The following is a 22,096-nucleotide window of genomic DNA, read 5'->3' as shown; positions in this document are numbered from 1 at the left end:
TTTATTTCAATACAAGTACTGTTATTTATTTCAATACAGGCGAAGGATCTGGAAATATATGAAAAAAACAACATATATATTTGTATGTATATATAGATGTGTATATTTTACGTACATATATTTGTAAACAATGCTACATTATTTTTCATCGTATATTCAACAAGATACAACATACTAAAAATGTCCTTCACGTGAAGTGCATAGCAACAATCACTAAGGAAGTGCGTCATGTGCCAGGATGTAGGAGGAGTGATCGCTCAGTTCCTGTTCCTGCTTCAGGTGTGAATTAAAACCTTTGCAGTAATATAGACTCGTAGGGGTGTAGGAGTTTTAGTGTTTGTCATTTTAATATCAGCACAGCACACTCTCTGTATTTGTGTTCAATTTTGGTTAAATATGGCAATTTTGCTGTTCAATCTGGAAACTGAGCTTCGCTCTTTCATGGAGGTTTTGCTCAAATCGATCGTGTATGAAGTTTCACATGTGTTCCGAAACAGGATGTCTGACTCTGAGGATGAGATTGAAAACAAACTCCGCAGCGTCTCCCAGACTCTGTTGAGACGGTCTGTGTTTAAAATCACACAGTTTGTGGAAGAGAGTTTCGGGAGTGAAATGGCGCAGCTGAAGAATGAAAACGAAAGCCTGAAGTGGAGATTGCAGCTGTGGGAGAAGGAGTCGAGAGCAGGAGGAGATCGGAGACAGACAGATCGTGTTGGACACCCGCTTCCCTGTGAAGTGACTGCAGAAATAAAAGAAGAATTGAACACGAAACTGGAGCTGTCAGGTCAGTGTGGTGACTTGTATGTAGTCAGAGTGTGTGTGTTTAAAACCAGTATCTTTAACGTCCTCACTGGTGAGAATATAGTGGAGAGATGCAGAGTGAAGTGGGAAAGACCTGTGTGACGTAGCAACGGGATTCTTTACTGGAAACTGAACTGTTGGCCGGTTATAAAAACAACTCGTTCATATCCAGCATTTGTTTCTCTAAATCAGTGTAATCCGACGTTATTATGAAATATATATATATATCCACGGTATATAATACTGTATTTGTATTATAATATAATTCTTTCACCGAATCAGTGCACAATCCGACGTCATTCGGGAAAATAAAAATATTGTATTTGTATTATAATTATTGTGTTATATCTTTAGATTTTATATTTGTATAGATAGGTTTAAACATTCCAGTCCACCAGGGTCTGTCTGTACTAACTCCTTTGGACTATTATGTCAGTCACTTTGTCTATATTAACCCCTCTCTCTCAGTGCAGTGTTCATGTACTGGAGTGTCCAGTCAGTGTGTCTGTATGAACCCCTCTCTCTCAGTGCAGTGTTAATGTACTGGAGTGTCCAGTCAGTGTGTCTGTATGAACCCCTCTCTCTCAGTGCAGTGTTAATGTACTGGAGTGTCCAGTCAGTGTGTCTGTATGAACCCCTCTCTCTCTCAGTGCAGTGGTAATGTACTGGAGTGTCCAGTCAGTGTGTCTGTATGAACCCCTCTCTCTCAGTGCAGTGTTCATGTACTGGAGTGTCTATTCAGTGTGTCTGTATGAACCCGTCTCTCTCTCAGTGCAGTGTTCATGTCCTGGAGTGTCTAGTCAGTGTGTTTGTATGAACCCCTCTCTCTCTCAGTGCAGTGTTTATGTACTGGAGTGTCCAGTCAGTGTGTCTGTATGAACCCCTCTCTCTCTCAGTGCAGTGTTCATGTACTGGAGTGTCCAGTCAGTGTGTCTGTACTAACCCCTCATTCTCAGTACAGTACTGAACTGTTGTTTTCCCAATGATGGTGCTGAAAACATCTTTATTTCAGAAACAGGGCTTAGAACACATAATTTAGACTGACTCCATATCATTCAATGACTCAGATAAAAAAAATGATAAGCTACTGTATTTACGTAATCATTACGGAAAAACGTGGGTATCTTACTTGTTTAGTTTTGTTTAAAAAAAATTGGAACATCTTCCTTATTTTTAACATTCTTGGCCAAACGTGTTTTAGGATTTACAAACGCAAATAAAATCTGGAAATAACCGTGAAATTGTAAACAGGATAAAAATGGCCGATCAGTCGACGGCTGTATGCATTCTTATGTTTTCCAGCGGTCAGGGGTTTGAGGTGCAGGAGCAAGTGAATATTGGATTGTCTCTGGTGAGGTGCAGTGTATTGGGGTGTTTGAAGTTTGGGGATTCTTCTGTGTTGATTGATCTTGGAGGAGAAGGAGTGTTGTGGATTTGGAAGGAATTAAAAGTACAAACTCTGTTCCCTGGGGTTTTCTCATGGTGTTTTTGTGCTGACTGTCTGGCCAGTGTTGTCTGCTCTTACTGTTGAGTACCAGCACTGCAAGGTCCACTGTTCTCTTACTGATCTCTTTGGATTAAGCACAAAGCAGAAGGTGTATGAGTCTTCTAGAGATACAGTCATTTCCTCTCAGTTGAATTCACTACTCTACCCAGTACAGGGGTACAGTAGAGCCGGAGCCTATCCCAGCATGCAAGTGGCACAGTGTGGGACACACCATGGACGGGATACCAGTTCATCACAGAAAATTGGTGACACCAGCTGTTACGTATAGGGGGTTTTGAAATTAGAGGAACAGCCTGAAATGGCCCCGAGGGTAAATCAACAATTAAACGAAAATGTCCGTATGTATCCATTAACCCCTCTCTCTCAGTGCAGTGTTAATGTGCTGTAGTGTCCAGTCAGTGTGTCCATATTCACCCTTCTCTCTCAGTGCAGTCTTTATGTCCTGTAGTGTCCAGTCATTGTGTCTGTATTAACCCGCCTCTCTCTGTGCAGTTTTAAAGTAATGTAATGTGCAGTCAGTTTGTCTGTATTAATCCTTCTCTCTGATTGCAGTGTTAATGTGCTGTATTGTCCAGTCGCAGTGCCTGTATTAAGCCCTCTCTCAATACAGTGGTAATGTACTGTATTGTGCAGTCAGTGTCTGTATTAATCCCTCTCTCTCAGTGCAGTGTTAATGTACTGGAGTGTCCAGTCAGTCAGCATGTCTGTATTAACCTCTCTTTCGGTGCAGTGTTAATGTCCTGTAGTGTGCAGTCAGTGTGTCTGTATTAATCCCTTTCTCTCAATGCAGTGTTAATGTAGTGTAGTTTCCAGAAAGTGTCTGTATTAACCCCTCTCTCAGTGCAGTGTTAATGTACTGTAGTGTCCAGTCAGTGTGTCTGTATTAAACCACCTCTGTCTGCAGTTTTAAAGTACTGTAAGGTGCAGTCAGTGTGTCTGTATTAACCCCTTTCTCTGATTGCAGTGTTAATGTACTGGAGTGTCCAGTCAGTCAGTGTGTTTGCATTAACCCCTCTCTTTCTCAATGCAGTGTTAATGTACTATAGTGTCCAGTCAGCATGTCTGTATTAACCTCTCTTTCGGTGCAGTGTTAATGTCCTGTAGTGTGCAGTTAGTGTGTCTGTATTAACCCCTTTCTCTCAATGCAGTGTTAATGTACTGTAGTGTCCAGAAAGTGTCTGTATTAACCCCTCTCTCAGTGCAGTGTTAATGTAAATGTAATGTAATTGTGATATTATTACAGTAGACTTACTTTTTACATGGTAGTTATGTTTCTGACAGAGCTAAATCAGAACACGCCCCTATACCCACTTATTCCACTATGTTAAAACAACCCAAATTGATTGTGAGTGTACTAGTATACGTGTGTGTAGTTTAAGGCTTTTAAGATCAAATGGCCTCAGCTATCACTACTATGCTGATGATTCTCAAATATACATCCATACCAAACCTGACGATGATGTGGCTGTCTCTATTCTATTTATTTGCATCCCCGATATAAAAACTTGGGTGACTCAGAATTTCCTTCCTTTAACTGTGACAAGACTGAAGTCATGCTTACTGGCACCACCCATCAACTTTGTACAACCAATGTGTAACCCTATCTGTAGATCGTCTCGTACTTGAGCTTCAGTCTAAATTGAAAAACTTGGGGATGATATTTGACGTTCGACCCACATGTGTAGCATGTTGTCAGAACATCTTTAATTCACCTCATAAATATTGCTCGACTACGCCCTGTGTTATCACTAACTTTGACTGAAAATTTTTGTCTTCTCCCAAATCGACTACTGTAACGCTCTACACTCTGGGGTTTCTTAATCCACATTGAACAAACTGCAGTATGTCTAAAATTCAGCAGCCAGAATCCTGACCAGGTCTAGTACAAATGATCACATTACTCCTATCCTGGAGTCCTTGCACTGGCTTCCTGTCAAGTTTCATATCGGCTTAAAAATCCTCCTGCTCACCTATAAGACTCTCCATGTCTTGGCTTGGCTTGACACCTCCATGCTGGTCTGATATTATCACCCTACTCCCTACCTTGCAATCTTCTCTCTTCTTATTCTGTTCTCCTATCTGTCCCCCAAGGCCATCTACATTGTATGGGTGACAGGGCCTTCTAATTTTATGCCCCAAGCTCTGGAACTCTCTCCCCAAGGATATCGGAGAGTCACGTTCTCTAAACTCCAAATACAGACTCAAAAACATTTTCTTCAGAAGAGCCTTTATTTAACTGTTCTGTACCCCTCTGTTCCTACTGTACTTAGTACCACTGTCTACTGTCTCCTAACTGTGTATTCTCATCGTGCTAATTTTGTGTATTTTTTGTTGTTGGCATTCTGTAAAATGCTTTGAGAAGCCACCTCTAAAGGTATAAAACTATAAAATAAAGTTTATTCTTATAAAGGTCTTGTCTTGTGTTTACAGATTCAGAGGCCAGTGCTCTTATTGAAGCTGGGGAAAGGGCTCCTCTTGAACTGCAGCACAGTGTGGAGGAGTGGGGCTCCAGTCTGATGCAGGAGACAGAGCTCACTGCCGCAGAAGGGAAAGAGCCACTTAGTGAGCAGCACACAGAAAGTAGACAGAGTGTCAAGGATCTGGACTCTGTGCCCATGATGAAGACAGAGCCTGAGATTGAGACACCTGGGCTCTTAGTATGTGATGATTTTACAGAGAAGATTAATAATCTGGACACAATCAATATTACACAAGGTTGTAATGAACTGGGCTGCATCTCTATACAAGAGCACGGTGAAAAACTGGATGTTTTAAATCTTACAGAGCAGGACATGGAGCCCAAGTTGATTGACCCTGCAGAGCAGCAGACTGATGTACCTGGTGAAGAGAACAGTACTGAGTCACAGCACACTGAGAAGAGTCAGTACAGGGAGGAGCAACAGAAGCTCCTACAGGGCTTGATAATAATTAGGCCTTGTTCTGTTCAAGTGGAGAGACTGTCATTGCAGAGTCTCAAACAATCATGTAATCCCTTAGTATCTGATGACTTTACACACAGGTTTAATAATCTGGTTACTGAGAAAATCGTTGAAAGTTTTAATGAACTGGAGAGTATGTCTGTTCTTGAGGAAAGAGAGGAACAACTGAATGAACTGGACGGTTTTAGTCTCAGAGAGCTGGAGAAGGAGCTCCAGATGATTCATAGTGCTGTGCAGCACACTGAGGGACATAATGACGAAAACAAATCTCAGTTTCAGCACACCGAGCAAGACCATTCCATGGAGCATTTTCAGAATAAGAGACCCCAGCACGATCAGGGGATAAAGAAGAATCACTCAAGGCCTTGCTCAGATGGAGTGGACAAACTGCCATTATGGTACAGGGAGGAGCAGCGTTTCTGTCAGTCTAGCATTTCAAAACCCTATCAGCACCTTCACACAGGAGAGAGACCTTTCAGCTGTAGTCAGTGTGGGAGGAGTTTTAGTCAGTCAAGTCACTTAAAAACCCACCAGCGCATTCACACAGGAGAGAGACCATTTAGCTGCAGTCAGTGTGGGAAGAGTTTTAATCAGAAAAACCACTTACAGTCACACCAGCGCATACACACAGGAGAGAGACCTTTCAGCTGTAGTCAGTGTGGGAAGAGTTTTAGTCACTCGCACCTCTTAAAACGACATCAGCACATTCACACAGGAGAGAGACCATTCAGCTGCAGTGAGTGTGGGAAGAATTTTAGTCAGTCAAGTAACTTAATTATCCACCAGCGCATTCACACAGGAGAGAGATCGTTCAGGTGCAGTCAGTGTGGGAAGAGTTTTAGTCAAATAAGCCACTTAAAATCACACCAGCGCATTCACACAGGAGAGAGACCGTTCAGCTGCAGTGAGTGTGGGAAGAGTTTTAGTCAGATAAGCCAATTACAATCACACCGGTGCATTCACACAGGAGAGGGACCTTTCAGCTGTAGTCAGTGTGGGAAGAGTTTTAGTCACTCGCACCTCTTAAAACGACATCAGCGCATTCACACAGGAGAAAGACCGTTCAGCTGCAATCAGTGTGGGAAGAGTTTTAGTAAGTCAAGTCACTTAAAAAGCCACCAGCGCATTCACACAGGAGAGAGACCATTCAGCTGCAATCAGTGTGGGAAGAGTTTTAGTAAGTCAAGTCACTTAAAAACCCACCAGCGCATTCACACAGGAGAAAGACCGTTCAGCTGCAGTCAGTGTGGGAAGAGTTTTAGTAAGTCAAGTCACTTAAAAAGCCACCAGCGCATTCACACAGGAGAGAGACCGTTCAGCTGCAATCAGTGTGGGAAGAGTTTTAGTCAGTCAAGTAACTTAAAAACCCACCAGCGCATTCACACAGGAGAGAGACCTTTCAGCTGTAGTCAGTGTGGGAAGAGTTTTAGTCAGTCAAGTAGATTAATAGTCCACCAGCGCATTCACACAGGACAGAGACCGTTGTAGCTTGAGTTTGCTGCTCCTTTGCCAGTCTCTCTGAACTTGAACTTGAACTTAATTGCCATATGTAACCGGTACTGGTACAATGGAATTCTTACTTACAGAAAGTCTCTCGATTGTAAAACAAGTGTAAAAAACAAGACAAAGTGAAAACAGTGCATCAAGACAATGTACAAATAAACAATAGACAATGTGCAAGTAAACATGTAGACAGTTTGAATGTAAACAATACAGATGTGTAAACGGAGAAGAGCAACCAAAGCAGCTGACCCCAGGACAGTCTGGGACTAAGGCTGTGAAAAAGAAGAAGAAGAAGAAGAAGAATACAGATGTGTAAACAATGACTGGAGATGTGCAATAGATAAGAAATCATAAAGAGGTAGATGGTGATGGTGTAGGTGTGGTCCGAGGGGGATGGCTAAATGTGTTCGCCAGTCTCACTGCTTGTATTGAAGGTATTGAAGAATCTAGTGGTAAGTGTCCGTATGCTCTTATATCTCTTGCCTGAGGGCAGTGGGGTGAAGAGCTCATGCCCGGGGTGGTGACTGTCCTCTGTGATGGCCAGAATTCTACCACGGCAGCGGTGAGACCTTAGCCGATGATCTTCTGGGCCATATTGACCATTCTCTGCAGTGCCTTTCTTTCTCGTGAAGAGGTGTTGCCATACCACACGGTGATCCCGTTGGTGAGGACGCTCTCGATGGTGCAGCGGGAGAAGTTCACCAACACATGTATTGGCATCCCCCATCGACTGAGGCACCTCAAGAAATAAAGGCGCTGCTGAGCCTTCTTCATGATAGTCAGTGTTCACAGTCCAGGTTAGATCTTTAGAGATGTGAATTCCCAAAAACCTAAAGCTGGTGACTGTTTCCACTTCCGTTCCATCAATACTGAGTGGGCTGTGAGTGTATGGCCTGTGTCTCCGAAAGTCCACTATTATCTCTTTCGTTTTCTTTATGTTCAAGTCCAGGTTATTGGTATGACACCACCTAAGCAGCTGTACAACTTCATCCATGTAAGTGGACTCGTCATCATCACTGATCAGTCCTATTATAGTGGTGTCATCGGCAAACTTAATGATGCGGTTGTTGTTGTGTCTTGCTGTGCAGTCGTGAGTAAATAGGGAGTACAACCTTGGACTCAGACAGCAGCCTTGTGGGGTTCAAGTGCTCAGGGTGAGTGGTGTTGATGTTTTATTGCCTATCCGCACCACCTGTGGTCTCTCGATAAGAAAGTCCAGCAGCCAGTTGCAGACAGAGTTGCACAGACCTAATCCCCTGAGCTTTGTCACCAGTTGACTGGGTATGATGGAATTGAATGCTGAACTGTAGTCCACAAACAGCATTCTCACATACGAGTTCTTAGTGTCCAGGTGTTCCAAGGCTGTATGCAGAGCCAGGGAGACAGCATCATCCACTGATCTGTTGTTCTGGTAGGCGAACTGCAAGGGGTCCAGGGACTCTGTGATGGAGGAGTTGATGTGTGACAACACCAGCTTCTCCAGGCATTTCATCACCACAGATATTAATGCTACTGGGCAGTAATCATTCATGCATGTCACTTTTGTCTTTTTGGGGGTTGGAACAATAGTGGTTTTTTTAAAGCAGGTGGGGACCATGGACTGTGACAGGGAGGAGTTAAAGATGTCCGTAAACACTGTGGTCAGCTGGGCTGCACATGTCCTTAGGACTCGAGGTGGTATCCCATCAGGCCCTGCAGCCTTACGGATTTTCACCCTGCTCAGAGTCTTCTGCATGTCCTGCTCTGAGAGTTTCAGAACAAACTCGCCCTGCACACTTGGGGTCTTCTCAGCATTGCCCGTGTTCAGAGCATCAAAGCGGGCATAGAAGTGGTTCAGCTCGTCAGGCAGGGATGCGTTGTTCGTGTCAATCTCCTGGCTGCAGCCCTTGTAGCCTGTGATTGACTGTAATCCCTGCCACAGCCTCCGGGTGTCAGCGCACTGCGTTTCAAGCCGCACTCTGTAGCTCTGTTTGGCGCGTTTTATGGCTTCCTCTAATGCATACCGTGATTTCTTGTACAGCTCTTCGTCCCCCGATTTGAACGCGGTGGATCTATCTTTTATTTTATTGCGTATGTCGTGGTTGAACCACAGTTTCTGATTGGGAAATGACCTAATTTTCATTTCTGGTACACAAACGTCGGTGCAGTATTTAATATAGCTGGTGACCGCGTCCGTATGATCATTTAAATCTGTGTCGGGAGCTCTGAATGCGTCCCAGTCTGTACTATCAAAGCAGTCTATTAACCTGCTTTCCGCCTCCTCAGACCAACAACGCACTGACCTATTCGCAATGGGGGAGGTCTTCAGCTTCTGTTTGTACTCAGGAAGCAACAGGAGAGCGATGTGGTCCGACTTACCGAAACTCGGTTTGGGAAGCGCTTTGTATGCTCCTTTTATTGTTGTGTAGCAGTGGTCTAAAATTTTGCCTCCTCTTGTCGGTACAGTGACATGCTCAATGTATTTTTGCAGAACTTTCCTCAGATTGCAGTGGTTGAAGTCCCCAACTACAATTGAGACGGCTTCTGGGTGGGAGTTTTCGTGCTTGTTGATAATGTCGTGGAGTTCGCTATGTGCTGCTTCCACGCAGGCTTGAGGTTGAATGTAAACGGTTGTGATAAAAGTGGCGGAAAACTCCCTCGGCAAATAAAAGGGTCGACATTTTATTGTCAGGTGTTCTAGATTCGGCGAGCAGGATTCAGAGATTACCTTCACGTCGGTGCACCACTTGCTGTTAACCAGGAAGCAAACGCCTCCCCCTTTGTGTTTGCCGGTTGCTTGGTGGTTTCTGTCCATGCGGTAAACGGAGAACCCCTTTGGCTGGATGGAGGTGTCTGGGACACACGCATTCAGCCAGGTTTCAGTGAAGGCATAAACACAGCAATCCCTCAGGTCCCTTTCCGCGTTGATTCGACAATGTAGCTCATCTATCTTATTGTCCAGTGACTGAACATTAGCTAACAAAATAGACGGCAGCGGTGGTCTGTGCGGACGCCTTCGTAGTCGCGCTAGCACGCCGCCTCGTCTTCCCCGGCGTCTGCTGCCCACCTGTTGTTGTTCGCCGCATCTTTGTCCGATCCAGCAGGTGGAGTCCGGTACGTGAAAAAAGTTGTTTGATGACATTAAGGAGTCTGTCCTCAGGTTTAAAAGCGTTTGTCTATCATAAGTAATGACAGACATTGAGCGTCCAACACAAAACAAGAGTATTAACATATAAATAAACATGAAAACAGACACACAACGCCTCACACGCGAAAGGTCCCCGGTTCGAAAGCAGGCGGAAACAGACTTCGTTTGTTGCCAGGCACAAAAGGGGATTAGGGATTCGCCTAGCGCTGTGATCGAACAGACCCACTCACCTCTTAGTGTGGCGGGATCTGCACAGTGCATGTCGCAGCGCATCCTGCTTTCACTTCAATGCGCGTCCTGATGTACCCCGGTCTCCCGCGTGACAGGTGGGGACAGGTGACAGGTCCTATACTAACGAGGAAGACATCGCTCTCTCCGAACCCCGGTATCGTGTCCCGACCCACCGTGCTGGAAGCCGACGCGTGCTGTGATTCCTTTACGGAGCAGAAATGACAACCGAGGAGCCGAGAGATCATTTCACCATTTCGCGTCTGAACGGAAAACACAAACGACCAACTCGGAATGACTTGCCTTTGACGCTTCTCAAAGCGTTCTTTGTGCATCGAACAGACCCACTCACCTCAGTGTGACGGGATCTGCACAGTGCATGTCGCAGCGCTTCCTGCTTTCACTTCAATGTGCTTCCTGATGTCGAGTCGTGTGCCGTGCGGAGGCTCTGAAAGCGAGAGCAATGCAAAGGTGCACGACGGTGTGAAGGAAAACAGAGAAGTGAAAGGCAGTCCTTTCTCTAAGGAGGTGAAAGAAAAGCTACTCCCTGTCGGGGAATCAAACCCCGGTCTCCCGCGTGACAGGCGGGGATACTTGCCACTATACTAACGAGGAAGACCTTGCATGCGCTGACCCCCGGCATTGTGTCCCGACCCAGCGTGCTGGAAGCCGACGCGTGCTGTGATCCCTCTACGGAGCAGAAATGACAACCGAGGAGCCGAGAGATCATTTCCGCATTTCGCGTCTGAACGGAAAACACAAACGACCAACTCGGAATGACTTGCCTTTGACGCTTTTCAAAGCGTTCTTTGTGCACGACGACTGCGCCGCCTAGCAGATACAAATGGGTTGTACAACTTTGAACTAGCAAATGGAAGAGGGCTAAGCCCCCTCTCATTTAGCCCAGGTTCGATCTGTCTCCCAGAATCACCAGGGCGCACACACACACACCCGTGCCGTTGAAGTGCTCTGCTTCATTTCTAAGGGCAACTCAACATTCACTCCTACCCCGAGTGCAGAAAAGACAGCGTCCGCAGCAACAACAGCTCAGGTCTCTGCACAGGAGCTAAGCTGCCCCCATCTCCTCTGCTCTGCGGCTCCTGTAGAGCGGAGTCCTGCCTGGAGCCGTGTTTGCAGGCGGCGGCTCCCCGTGCCCTGCCTGTGCGTCGTGTCCAAGAGCTCCTGGGAGGAAGAGAGAGCCCTCCCACTCGGGGGCTTTTCCACGGTCTGTGTGAGGAGGGGCGGGTGTGTCCAGAAGCTTATCGAGCGGAAGCCTGGGGCGGCGGAGAGCTGTGATCGTGCAGACCTTGAGGTGTCACCTCTTTGTCTGCTTTCCCGCCCCCCCTCCGCCCAAGCTCTGCTCCAAAGTAGCCCGGCAACCCCTCACACCTGCACGTGTCACAACCTAAGGTGTGGTCATGAGACACCCATGGGGTGTCGTTCTGTTCTTGCTAACTGTTTCCTGCCCATCACAGGCAGAAGTCCATGCGAGGAAGATGCGCTGGACAGAGCTCAGAGGGTGCACCTGGGTGGCTTTCCTTCTGAGTGACGTTACTGCAACACTCTCCCGTTACTCTTGGTGCGCTCATGCTGCACCACAGGAAGGCTGGAGCAGTTAGGTGTGGGCTTGGCGCACTGCCAAAATAGCTCAGTTGGGAGAGCGTTAGACTGAAGATCTAAAGGTCCCTGGTTCGATCCCGGGTTTCGGCATTTTGTTTCATCGCGCCCTTTGTTCCTCTCTCCAGCGCCCCCTGCCTAAAGTGACGCGTCCCTTTCTCACCCCGAAACGCAAGCGAGACACCAGCAGCGGTCCCTGCAGGTTTCCGTAGTGTAGCGGCTATCATGTTCGCCTTACGCGCGAAAGGTCCCCGGTTCGAGACCGGGTGGAAACAGCCTCGTTTTGCACGCTCCTGTACTTCACAGAGGTCTTGAGCGACCGGTCATTTGTTCCCAATGTATTTCCGGTGCCTTTGTGCACTCTTGTACCAAACGCAAATTCCTTCTGTACGCGGAGCCGATCAATTGCAATTGGGCTGTGCTGACAGACCAGCACGAGCTCTGTCGGCTCAAAAGCAGCGCAGGACCTGCAAGAACAACAGAAAGATTAGCATCCAGCGGGGGCCTCTTAGTGAGCCCAAGAGCTCATCAAGAATCGGCTCCAGCAACAGGGCTGGGCGCATTGTTCCATTCTCCGCCCACTCTCGGTGTAAACAAGTCCCTCCTGGTCTCTGCTTGAAATGCACTTTCATGCGTTTGCTTTGGTGTACCTGGCTTCCCCTGCATGGTCGAATGTGAAGAAGATCCTTAGTAAGTCATTGAAGAAAACCGAGAAGAGGTCGGAGTGGCCTCTGTTGTTCATAAACGATCCAGTCAGGCAGTACTCCTCTGTAAAGCGTCGTTCGTTCACATCGATTGGCTTTTTTTTTGCCTTCATTCGTGCAAGTAGTAAAAGCAGACACCCCTTTAGGGAGCCTGTCAGCACCCGGAGTTTTCCCCTTCTGAAGCTCTCCATAGCCTCTCAGCTGTTCTACTGTCAAATCCCCCTCAAGTACTTCCCTATCTTCTTCACTCAAAACGTTTTCTAGCTTTGAGGTAAAAAAATGAATTTCTTCATCCTTTACCTCTGTAGAGCTGTACAGTCTTGAGTAGAATTGTCACGCCCTCTGCAGCCAGAGGGCGGTATTCTCTGTCCTGTCCCTAGTTTCTGGTCTGCTGTCCTTCCTGTCCCTCTCTTTCCCTTGGGCTAAATATTTCAGGGTCTTGCACTCTGTCCTCGCTCAGCACTGACGTTCGGATGTCCTGAGACCCGCCTAGCACCAGGGCGCCCCACGTCCGCTCCCTGAGGGCACAGGTTTCTATACGGCATTCCTGAACTCTTTGCACTAATGAGCCCGGGCCTTTTTCCCGTCTCGCCGCTACGCATATGGGTCTTTTTCCGCCCTCCTGTTCCCCACGGTTAGTCCCCTTGGACGTCCGTGACAAGAAGGCCTCGATGCAGGAGAGGATAGCACTCAGCTCTGTACTCTCTCTTCCCTCCTCATCAACTACACTTTCCATGACAGACTTGGAGCCTACCACTTTCCTGAAAAAGAAGCGAGTACACTTCTCATTTTCTTCCAAGAACTGCACTCAGCTTCTTAACAGCACTCCTCGACTACTTTCTTCCGCTATGCTCCGGACATCCTTTTTTAAAAGGGTGATATCCTCGAGCACATCGAAGCCACTGTCTCGTGTAGAGACGCTGCAGCTGCCTCTGTTTCCTGGCTAGCACTCTTCTCCGTCTGGCAGCAGCCTTCCTTCCCTCAGCCATGAAAAAGGCCTTTGTCCTCACCTTCACCTCCTCCCACCACTCTCCTACTGACCCGTACAGACACTGCAAGGACAGCCACTGTGATAGTTTCTCCTTGTAGCGGGATACTACCCCCTCGTTCTCTAGCAGCTTTGTGTTGAGTTTTCAGAAGCCTGGGCCAAAGACAGTCCCGCCCTGGAGTTCCACTCTACACCCTAAAGCCTGATGATCTGAGAAGAAGACAGGCTGAAGAGTGACCCCAACAACTTTCACTCTCTCTGAGACAAAGCTCTTTTTCTTCTTACCAATTTCCTGCCAGCCATCCTCTGAATGAGCCTTCATCAGGGTGGCAGCAGTAAAAGCGTTCACGGAGTCCATTTCAAGGAAGGGGGTAGAGGGAGGGGTGGAGGGGTTCCAGCTGTCCCCATCACCATGCTCTCCTTCCTCCTCGCTCTGGGAGAAAACAGAGTCATTTTTCCTTTTCCTCAAGTCCAGCTCCTGGGAGCACTGAGGGGAAAGGGGTGCAGCCGATGCACCAGTCTCCTCTTCCCCCTCACCCACCAACTGCTGCAGATCCTCCGTGATGGACTGGATGGAGGAGAGGAGGACATCTCTAGCACTTGCAGAGTCTGAGAAAAGCAGCTCCGCTGAATCCTGGGTATCCTCGCTGGACCCGCTCCACCGGGGGGCCCCACACTGGCCCTCGTTCTGAGGAGCAGGAGTGGGGGAGGGGTCCTCACTGTTCTCGGGGGTTTTCAAACCCTCGTGCTTGTCTGGTGCAGTCTGCAGTTGTGGGGGCGTAGTGGATTTCTCTTCCACCGGCCCCGGAGCCACAGCAGGACTGATCCTGGCTGGAGGCTGAGAGTCTTTGTCCAACAAGGGTTCTTTGTTTGACTTGTTATTTGCTTTGGATTTTCGGGCCGGTTTGGCTGAAACAAGCACTGCCTCATCCTTTCTCATTTTGAGTTTATTGGCGTAGGCGTGAGGGCAGTTCTTAAAAACGTGTCTTTCCGAGCCACATAAATTGCAATTTGGCAGCATTGAACAGTCAGAGGCTAAATGTCCCTGTTTGCCACAGGTCATGCAGCATTTCACAGTGCAGGACGATGCCAGGTGTCCCACAGCACCACAGCGCTGACACACCTTTGGTTGTCCCACATAAAAAACATAGCCATTGCAGGTGCCCAGCCGGATTGTAGAGGGCAGGTGCCTTAAGCCTCCATTTACATTGTCCGGTAGCAAACGAACCTCAAATTTCCTTGCTCCTGTTTTTATACTGTCAACATCTCTAACCTCAGTTCCATGGTGGACGGTGCAGTACTGGTTAAGCCAGGTGTGAATGTCCTCCGTCTTTGCCAGATCCGAGAACATAACAACATGCACCGTTTTCCTCTCTCTCTGTGTCAGAGGCTGCAAGTTAACCTTCTCAAGGGCAGGAACTTTCCCTCTTTTTGCCTCAAACACATCCACACATCGTTCAAACAGAGAATAGGTAGCAAAAACAACCTCAAATGCTTTCTGACCTGGGAGAGCGAAGATGAAATCCAAGTGCCGAGGTTCAAAGCCAAGTTCCTTCTGCAACACTTTTCTGCTGAACTGCATGCGATCCATGAAGAGGTCATCCTAAAGCTCAAAACGCACAGCATTCTTGCGGGATCCAAAAGTTGCCATTTCGTAAACTGCAAAACAAACACTGCTTCCACAAAACAAGAAAACAATCCAACTACTCCACCTACAGGATGATCAAGGTATCACCCCTGCCAGGTAAGTATAAGTTGTATAAGGCCCTGCAAGCGGCCCACACCCACAGCACAAAGCGCGCAGCCTAGGCCAGCTCCTCGCCCCACATGCCACTGCCTCCTGCTGGGCCCACTCTTTCGCACACTCACACGCCACACTAACACTCAAAAGGGTGGGCAAAATGAGAAAACGAGCGCGCCATTTCCTACACATCTGCAGTCGCCAATGCGCATTCGCAGCATGTCCCAGGATGCAATTCGGCCTCATTTGCATAACACCAGACCGGCAGATCGCTACGCAAGCTCGCGTCGTGCGCCTGCCACACACCGAACAAACACCGGAGCCTTTTCAGCAATTTCCAAAAAACGGGCCTGCTCGCCTGCCCACAAGGCTCCGTCTCTTACCCGCTCTCCAGAACCTGCTGCCTTCTGTGCTGTTCTCTCGGCACCGCTGCAGCGCACCCAACTCCTGCAGCGCAGGGAGAAAGTTTCCACGCTCCGCCGCAGGGAAGGCTCGCTCCGTGCGCACACGTCCTTTCGATGCCAGTTCAACAAGTGCTCCGCATTAGTAGCGTCGGGGCTCCGGCGTGTCGCACCTCACCTCACCCCGCACAGCCCCCTCCTTGAATGTCTGGCGCTGGGCATGCCCCGCTCTCCTCCACCTTATCTTATGGCGTGTGACCACCGACAATGGCCACAATGCCGGGGAATGGCACCTGTAAAGTGTTAATTGGGGCACGGGAACAGCCCGTCTCGTCTTGGGGGCCGGCTTCAAAGACAATACAGCAAACACAGCGGGGCGGGGGAAGTAGACGACACGACACATGCAGGTATATTCAGCTCCGGCGGGAACGAGTCATTTGTCGGTCTTTTCAAGTGCTGGGAGCCGAGTAATCCTTCGCTTGTATCGTTTCTCCCCGGTGACTAGATCTCACCCTGCGACTCTCGACAGAGCTCACCCATGGCAGCTCAGCAGGTGTGAGCCTAGCCGGCACCCGGATGGGAGATTCCCCCCGGAAAAGCTCAGGTTGCTGCTGCTCCTGCAAGAGGTGTGACTGGGACCAGTAGGGAGCGCTCACCCTGCGGTCTGTGTGGCTTTCTTATGCCCCAGCATCCTGATGGCGACACTCTGCTGCACAAACAGGCGCCGTCCTTCGGGGGAGGCGTAAAACCGAGGTCCCATCTCTTCTCCAAAATACACCCCCAGGACCTTAATTCTCTTCTCTTGCAGCCTGAGATCATGTCCTTCTTTTGGCTCCCTCCAGTTCTGATATAAAATCTCACTCTTAGATTTGTTAATTTTTGCAGAGGAAGCCAAAGAGAACCAATCACAGCACTGCAGAGCTCTGCTAATTGAGGCATTGTCAGAGAGGAGCAGGGTGACGTCATCCATGTCTAGAGACGTATTTACCTCCATTTCTTTCACAGCGCCGTGCACCTTTTCATTGCTCTCACTTTCAGAGCCTCCGCACGGCACACGACTCAACATCAGGACGCGCATTGAAGTGAAAGCAGGAAACATGCACTGTGCAGATCCCTCATTAAGAGGTGAGTGGGTCTGTTCGATGCACAAAGAATGCTTTGAAAAGCATCAAAAGCAAGTCATTCCGAGTTGGTCATTTGTGTTTTCCATTCACATGCAAAATGCTGAAATGATCTCTCGGCTCTTCGGTTTTTATTTCTGCTTCATAAAGGAATCACAGCACGCGTCGGCTTCCAGCATGGTTGGTCGGGACACGATGCCGGGGGTCGGAGAGAGCGATGTCTTCCTCGTTAGTATAGTGGTTAGTATCCCCACCTGTGACGTGGGAGACTGGGGTACATCAGGAAGCACATTGAAGTGAAAGCAGGATACGCTGCGACATGCACTGTGCAGATCCCGCCACACTAAGAGGTGAGTGGGTCTGTTCAATCACAGCGCTAGGCGAATCCCCAAACAGTAAGCGTGGCGACAAAAGAAGCCGGTCTGTTTCCACCTGGTTTTGAACCAGGGACCTTTCGCGTGTGAGGCAAACATGATAACCACAACACTACGGAAATGGTGGGAAGCTGTTCCCAGTGGCCCAGTGCCGAGCTTCGCCAATGCGATTCAGCAGCTTCCAGTGCCTTTATTGGAGTGCGCTGATGGACCTTGCTCATTCTCCAGAGACCAGCACGCCTGTCATGGTCAGAGCAGGAAAGGCGGTGCCACATTCTACAGCCCTCTCCACGCAATCGACGAAATCGGGCGACTGAAATGGAGAAAATCTCCTCTCCAGAAAGTGCAAATATCATCTTGGAGAGTATAAATCCTCTTGCCGAAGGTCAGCACTGTCTACGAGAGTACCCCTCCCACCTCCTGCAGGTTTCCGAGCTGCAGCAATGATCAGTTCGTCTCACATGCGAGAAGTCTTCAGGTGGAAACAAGAGCCCCCTCTTCTCGCACGTTTTGCACATGTTTGAGTGGTTTTAATGCGTCTCTTTCGTACATGGTGCTGATCTTTTGGAAAGTAAGAGCAGGTGACTCCTGTCACACGAGAGAGCACAGCCTTTTCCACCCCCAGCGTGTGTTTTGGTAACTTGCCATGATTGTATAGTGGTCAGTACTTTGTATTGTGGTCGCAACAACCTCGGTTCGAATCTGGGTCACGGCAGAATAGGGGCGTCTGCCTGTACTACTTGCATGAATGAAGGCAAAAAAAAGCCGATCGATGTGAACAAACAGCACTTTACAGAGGTGCGCTGCCTGAGTGGATTGTTGATGAGGCCACTCTGACATTTTCTTCAATGACTTACTCAAAGTGAAAATATTCAAGGCGATCTTGTCACTGTACTCCACGTAGATGATCTAAATGAAATCACAGTAGAGTACAGGACACATAGTGAGGAGCTCACGCAGTCAGTACTCTTGAATACGACAAGAGGAAAGGCACATTGTACATCTGTGGAACAGATTTAGCTTAATTGGCTTAGCTGGCTAGTAAACAGGAGATCCTGCATCCGATTCCCAGCGGTGCCTTTCTTCATGTCTTACTGTACAGAGTTTATCGTTATAGGCAAATCCCATGCCTTTTAATTTATGTGAATGCAAGTGTTCGTTTCCTTTTTCCAAAACTTGTTTTTAAAGAAATCTATACAGCTTGCGAAAGATGAAAGACAAATGTTGAACCCATGCCCCCAAAGAACCTGGAGCCTTAAGCCAGCACCTTAGACTGCTCAGCCACACTACCCACTGTGCCTTGTCTCTTTGTCTAATTACTTGCCTGGAGGAAGCCGGGTGGCTCTTGCTCTTGTCATTCAACTTAGTGGCGTTATGACTGTGGAACCGACTGCACCTGCTTTTTCTGAGATGCTTCCCCTCTCATGGCGAGATCTCGACTTCTTTAACATAAAGTTTCTGGATAAAGTTTTCCTGTGGAGCAGGCTTCAGACCTCTGCGTACAGCACCCTTGATTTTTTTACAGCAGCTGCATCCGGAAAATTGTGCTTTTTACTTTGTATTTGAACAACAAAAATACATACAATACAAACAAGAGCACATATAACGTATCAAGAAAATCGCCAGGGGTTCATGCTATAATACAATTACATTTTATGAAAAACGATTGCACAAGGTAAATAAGAAAAGGTCCGCACACCCAGTGGGCAGTGATTCGTTGAATATACGTATATATCACGGTGAAAATACGGCTATATGTATACAGATGCAGCCACTCAAAGTACACGGCACAGACACATACCGCGGGTAATTGGCTACGGCCTCACGCATCATGACGCAAAATACCGCGGTACGTGATTGGTTGACCGACAGTGGCACTCGTGGTGCGATATTTTGCATCATCGCGCTTCGCGATGCGCGAGGCCGTAGCCAATAACCTCCGGTACATGTCTGTGCCGCGCACTTTGAATGGCTGCATCTGTATGTATTGTACTATGTTTATTGTATCATTCGTTACACAGTGGCTGTGTTGTATATGCATTAGTTCATCAGATTGTGATGTTGTTTGATCCTGTTTGTAGGCTTTAAATTCTTTTAAAAGACATAATGACACAGGCTTCCTGGTTGACATGTGTAGCGGCAATGCTTGTTAATAAGACAGAATTAAGCGTTGGTGTGCTTTCCTAAATGAGACCCCATCTCACCCTCCATTTCTGTGGTGCAGCCACAGAGAAAGTATTCATGCAGGCTGATTTAAGATGTTTTCTTTTGATAAGGGACAGCTCCCAAACGGGGATGCATTTAGCTAAGCCTGGCTATCATGATCAATGGTCATCCATTGGCGCCTATCTGTCTAGGGAGTGCCGAATGGACATCTGGACTGCATTCCTAAGTGTCAGGAGTAAGTGACTGATATCTCACCTTGATCAATCAATCAGGGACTGGCAGGGCGTGGTAATACCCCGTGCGTCTCCAATGCCCGCCATACTCTCAACCAATCAGCACACATCTGTGTCTTGGTCAAAAAAGGAGTGCAAGCTCAGATCAGGGCTCTCCTTGGCCATTTTCGCGCATCCTCAGAGACAATCACGTGACAACTGCTGTTGTCTGCAAAGGGACTTGGACTTTGTTCTAAGCGCGAGGCCGAGGATCCCATACGTACTCAGAATTCTACCAATGTGAATGCTCCGCTTGATCAACGGCAGCCTACAGTTGGACCCTCGTCGACAACCTGAATAGCTTATTCAGAAGCAGCGCTGGACCGGGAACGAACCAGCTTCTTCCCGGGCAAAAGAGTGACTTGTGAGGACTCGCGGTCACACTCTGTGCATAGATACTTTCTACTAGCCAGCCGGACTGCTGGTAGATCCCCTCGGAGCAACGACTGCCCTGCGCGCCGCAGTCAGATTCCTCCACCCGTCCTACTCCGAGCTGCACCTCGACTGGTTGGCCGGTAGCCAGAGGACGCCGGGACAACGCCCATTGGACAACCGCTGGAACCGAGGCTGCAATAGAGCCTGTCAGCTGGTTTGGTGTTCGTGCCGGGAAATTCCAAATCCATACACAGTGGATAAGTAAACCCCATGTTCTACATTGCGTCTCGAGAATTCAATTGTACCTCAACACAAGTTGTTATCAATTTAATTCATGAGTATTGCATTTACTTCCGAATTTAGAGTAACAGTGGGTAATAACACTGATTAGCGATTTGGTAACCGAACGATATATATTGACATATATTCTTTGTTGTGTATCTCTTTGTGTTTGCATCTCTTCGACATTATATACCTTGTATATTGATAACCCTCACAGTAAGGTCTGCCGCTTATATCCAGGCAGACTAGTATATGTTTGGTGCACAATTTATATTAATAACTGTATCTCGTGTATTGAACCCGTGTGTGTGCGTTGTTAGTTGTTCTGACGATTGATTTTCTAAAAGCCACAACGAACCACCTCGTGATTACTGCTACAATTAATAATTGTCTCAGTAAACCCATCAAACCTCTACACAGCTAAGGAAGAGTAGCTCGGAAAATACCCAACTCAACAAGCGAGCGCGTTGGTTGCTCTTGCTCTTAATGCAAGGAGCTATTTTATTTTTCGCATTAATCATTATTAACCAGAAACAGCTGCATATCTGGTCGCATTTGTGATTATGTCACTTCTCTGCTTCAGCAAGGTCAATAAAAGACTCTGAAAGTAGTAGAGAAAAACTGAATTAAAATCATATTAGCAATTCTGAGCGATATCTGCATACAGGCAATCCAATAAGAACGTTGAAATCTTTGAATATCATCTCTCTATATATTGCGATGCTTTTTACTTGGAGTAAAACTATTGGATTGAAGGGTTAAAATGTATTGTTGTTATTTGGAGAAATCAATGAACTCGTGATTTTATATGTTTTAAAAGACGGTCATGTGCACAGAAAAAAGACAGTTCTGATTATTTTTCTGGAGACGGAGCACTGATGACTTATCGAGCCAATTGATAAAGCCCACCCAGTGGATACTCTAACAGAACGTGGAAGAACGTTCACCATTGTAACCAAGGCAACCACAGGAACAACATCAAGAAGCACAATCAATTCCCCATTTAAATCTTTTGTGTAAGGTATGCCATGTGAAAGCATGAAGTAAATCCCCTGATCTCTTTTGAACATGGACAAGGTATTTCTGATGGAGCGCTATGAGCAAAGATTTAATAAGCTACTCCTGCCAATGATTCAGCTTAAAGATACGTAACGCTACGTAAAGCTGAAAGCGCCAAAGAGCATTTCCATTGAGAAAAAAAAATCTTTCTTGATGTTAAACATAGAGAGCCTGCCTTTTAGAAGTTCTCCCTCTAAACACCTTGTGCAGCCTCCCGACAGACTAACAAAAAGCGCCTTTTCACCAACTCAATTTATAATACGCCCCTCAAAACTCACAACCGAATAACAATCCATCCGTATATTTGATTTCCAAGATCCATTCAAGGCAACTAATAATTTCAGGGAAGAAACTCAGTTTAGTCAACTACTGGTGCATTCAGCACACCACTTGCTCTTGCTTGTCAGGGTGGCCGAGTGGTCTAAGGCGCCAGACTCAAGGACATGTGTTTTTCCAGCTGGCTTGGGTGTTCTGGTCTCCCAATGGAGGCGTGGGTTCAAATCCCACTCCTGACAGCTTCCGTTTTTACCTCTCTTGAATTGTTCCAGTGTAATTTGTGAGTATTCTGCACTTTTAAAATGCACAGGTTTTCATACTTTTTGGAATTCGTAGCTCAAGAAGTGACTCCTGTTTCATTTTCTATTCACCAACTCGATTTGCATTCCGCCCCTCACACCTCACAACAGAATAACAAACGGCTTCATGTGCCACAGCATTCCCCTGTAGATTCGGTTTGCACTATGAATTAGGCGACCCCGAATGAAATATTTTAGTGTTGGCTCAAATGTGAGGAATTTCATGAACCCTCAAAAAGGAATGCTTGCAGAAAATGCCAGCAATTCAAAGCGTGTAGGCAGCATGAACAGACCAATTCTGCAATTTCTTTTATCG

At 47.3% G+C, this 22,096-nt stretch overlaps 1 protein-coding gene and 3 non-coding genes across 4 annotated transcripts; all 4 read left to right on the top strand.

Annotated features, from left to right (window-relative positions):
• The first annotated feature begins 291 nt into the window (after positions 1–291).
• LOC148665808 (uncharacterized) lies at positions 292–6,974 on the top strand. The gene is made up of 2 exons (XM_088631654.1): positions 292–784; positions 4,739–6,974. Exons 1-2 carry the CDS (start codon positions 397–399, stop codon positions 6,733–6,735), a joined length of 2,385 nt encoding a protein of 794 aa, XP_088487780.1. The 5' UTR covers positions 292–396; the 3' UTR covers positions 6,736–6,974.
• Positions 6,975–11,742: 4,768 nt separating this feature from the next.
• On the top strand, positions 11,743–11,815 carry trnaf-gaa (transfer RNA phenylalanine (anticodon GAA)). The gene has a single exon. It is a non-coding gene; the product is annotated as a tRNA-Phe (tRNA).
• A 109-nt stretch (positions 11,816–11,924) lies between these two features.
• trnav-uac (transfer RNA valine (anticodon UAC)) lies at positions 11,925–11,997 on the top strand. Its single transcript has one exon. It is a non-coding gene; the product is annotated as a tRNA-Val (tRNA).
• A 9,610-nt stretch (positions 11,998–21,607) lies between these two features.
• Positions 21,608–21,720, top strand: trnal-caa (transfer RNA leucine (anticodon CAA)). The gene is made up of 2 exons: positions 21,608–21,645; positions 21,675–21,720. It is a non-coding gene; the product is annotated as a tRNA-Leu (tRNA).
• Positions 21,721–22,096: the final 376 nt, after the last annotated feature.

This window comes from Lepisosteus platostomus, chromosome 5 (assembly GCF_059453375.1).
Source record: "Lepisosteus platostomus isolate fLepPlt1 chromosome 5, fLepPlt1.hap1, whole genome shotgun sequence".
NCBI lineage: Eukaryota > Metazoa > Chordata > Actinopteri > Semionotiformes > Lepisosteidae > Lepisosteus > Lepisosteus platostomus.
Note: the sequence above shows the minus strand (reverse complement) of the source record. Positions and strands in the feature narration are given on the sequence as shown.

Bases quoted from the DNA above. Each gene is read 5' to 3' on its own strand.
- LOC148665808 (XM_088631654.1), top strand. From the start codon at position 397: ATGGCAATTTTGCTGTTCAATCTGGAAACTGAGCTTCGCTCTTTCATG. The intron at 785-4,738 runs GTCAGTGTGGTG...TTGTGTTTACAG, and splicing joins CACGAAACTGGAGCTGTCAG to ATTCAGAGGCCAGTGCTCTT.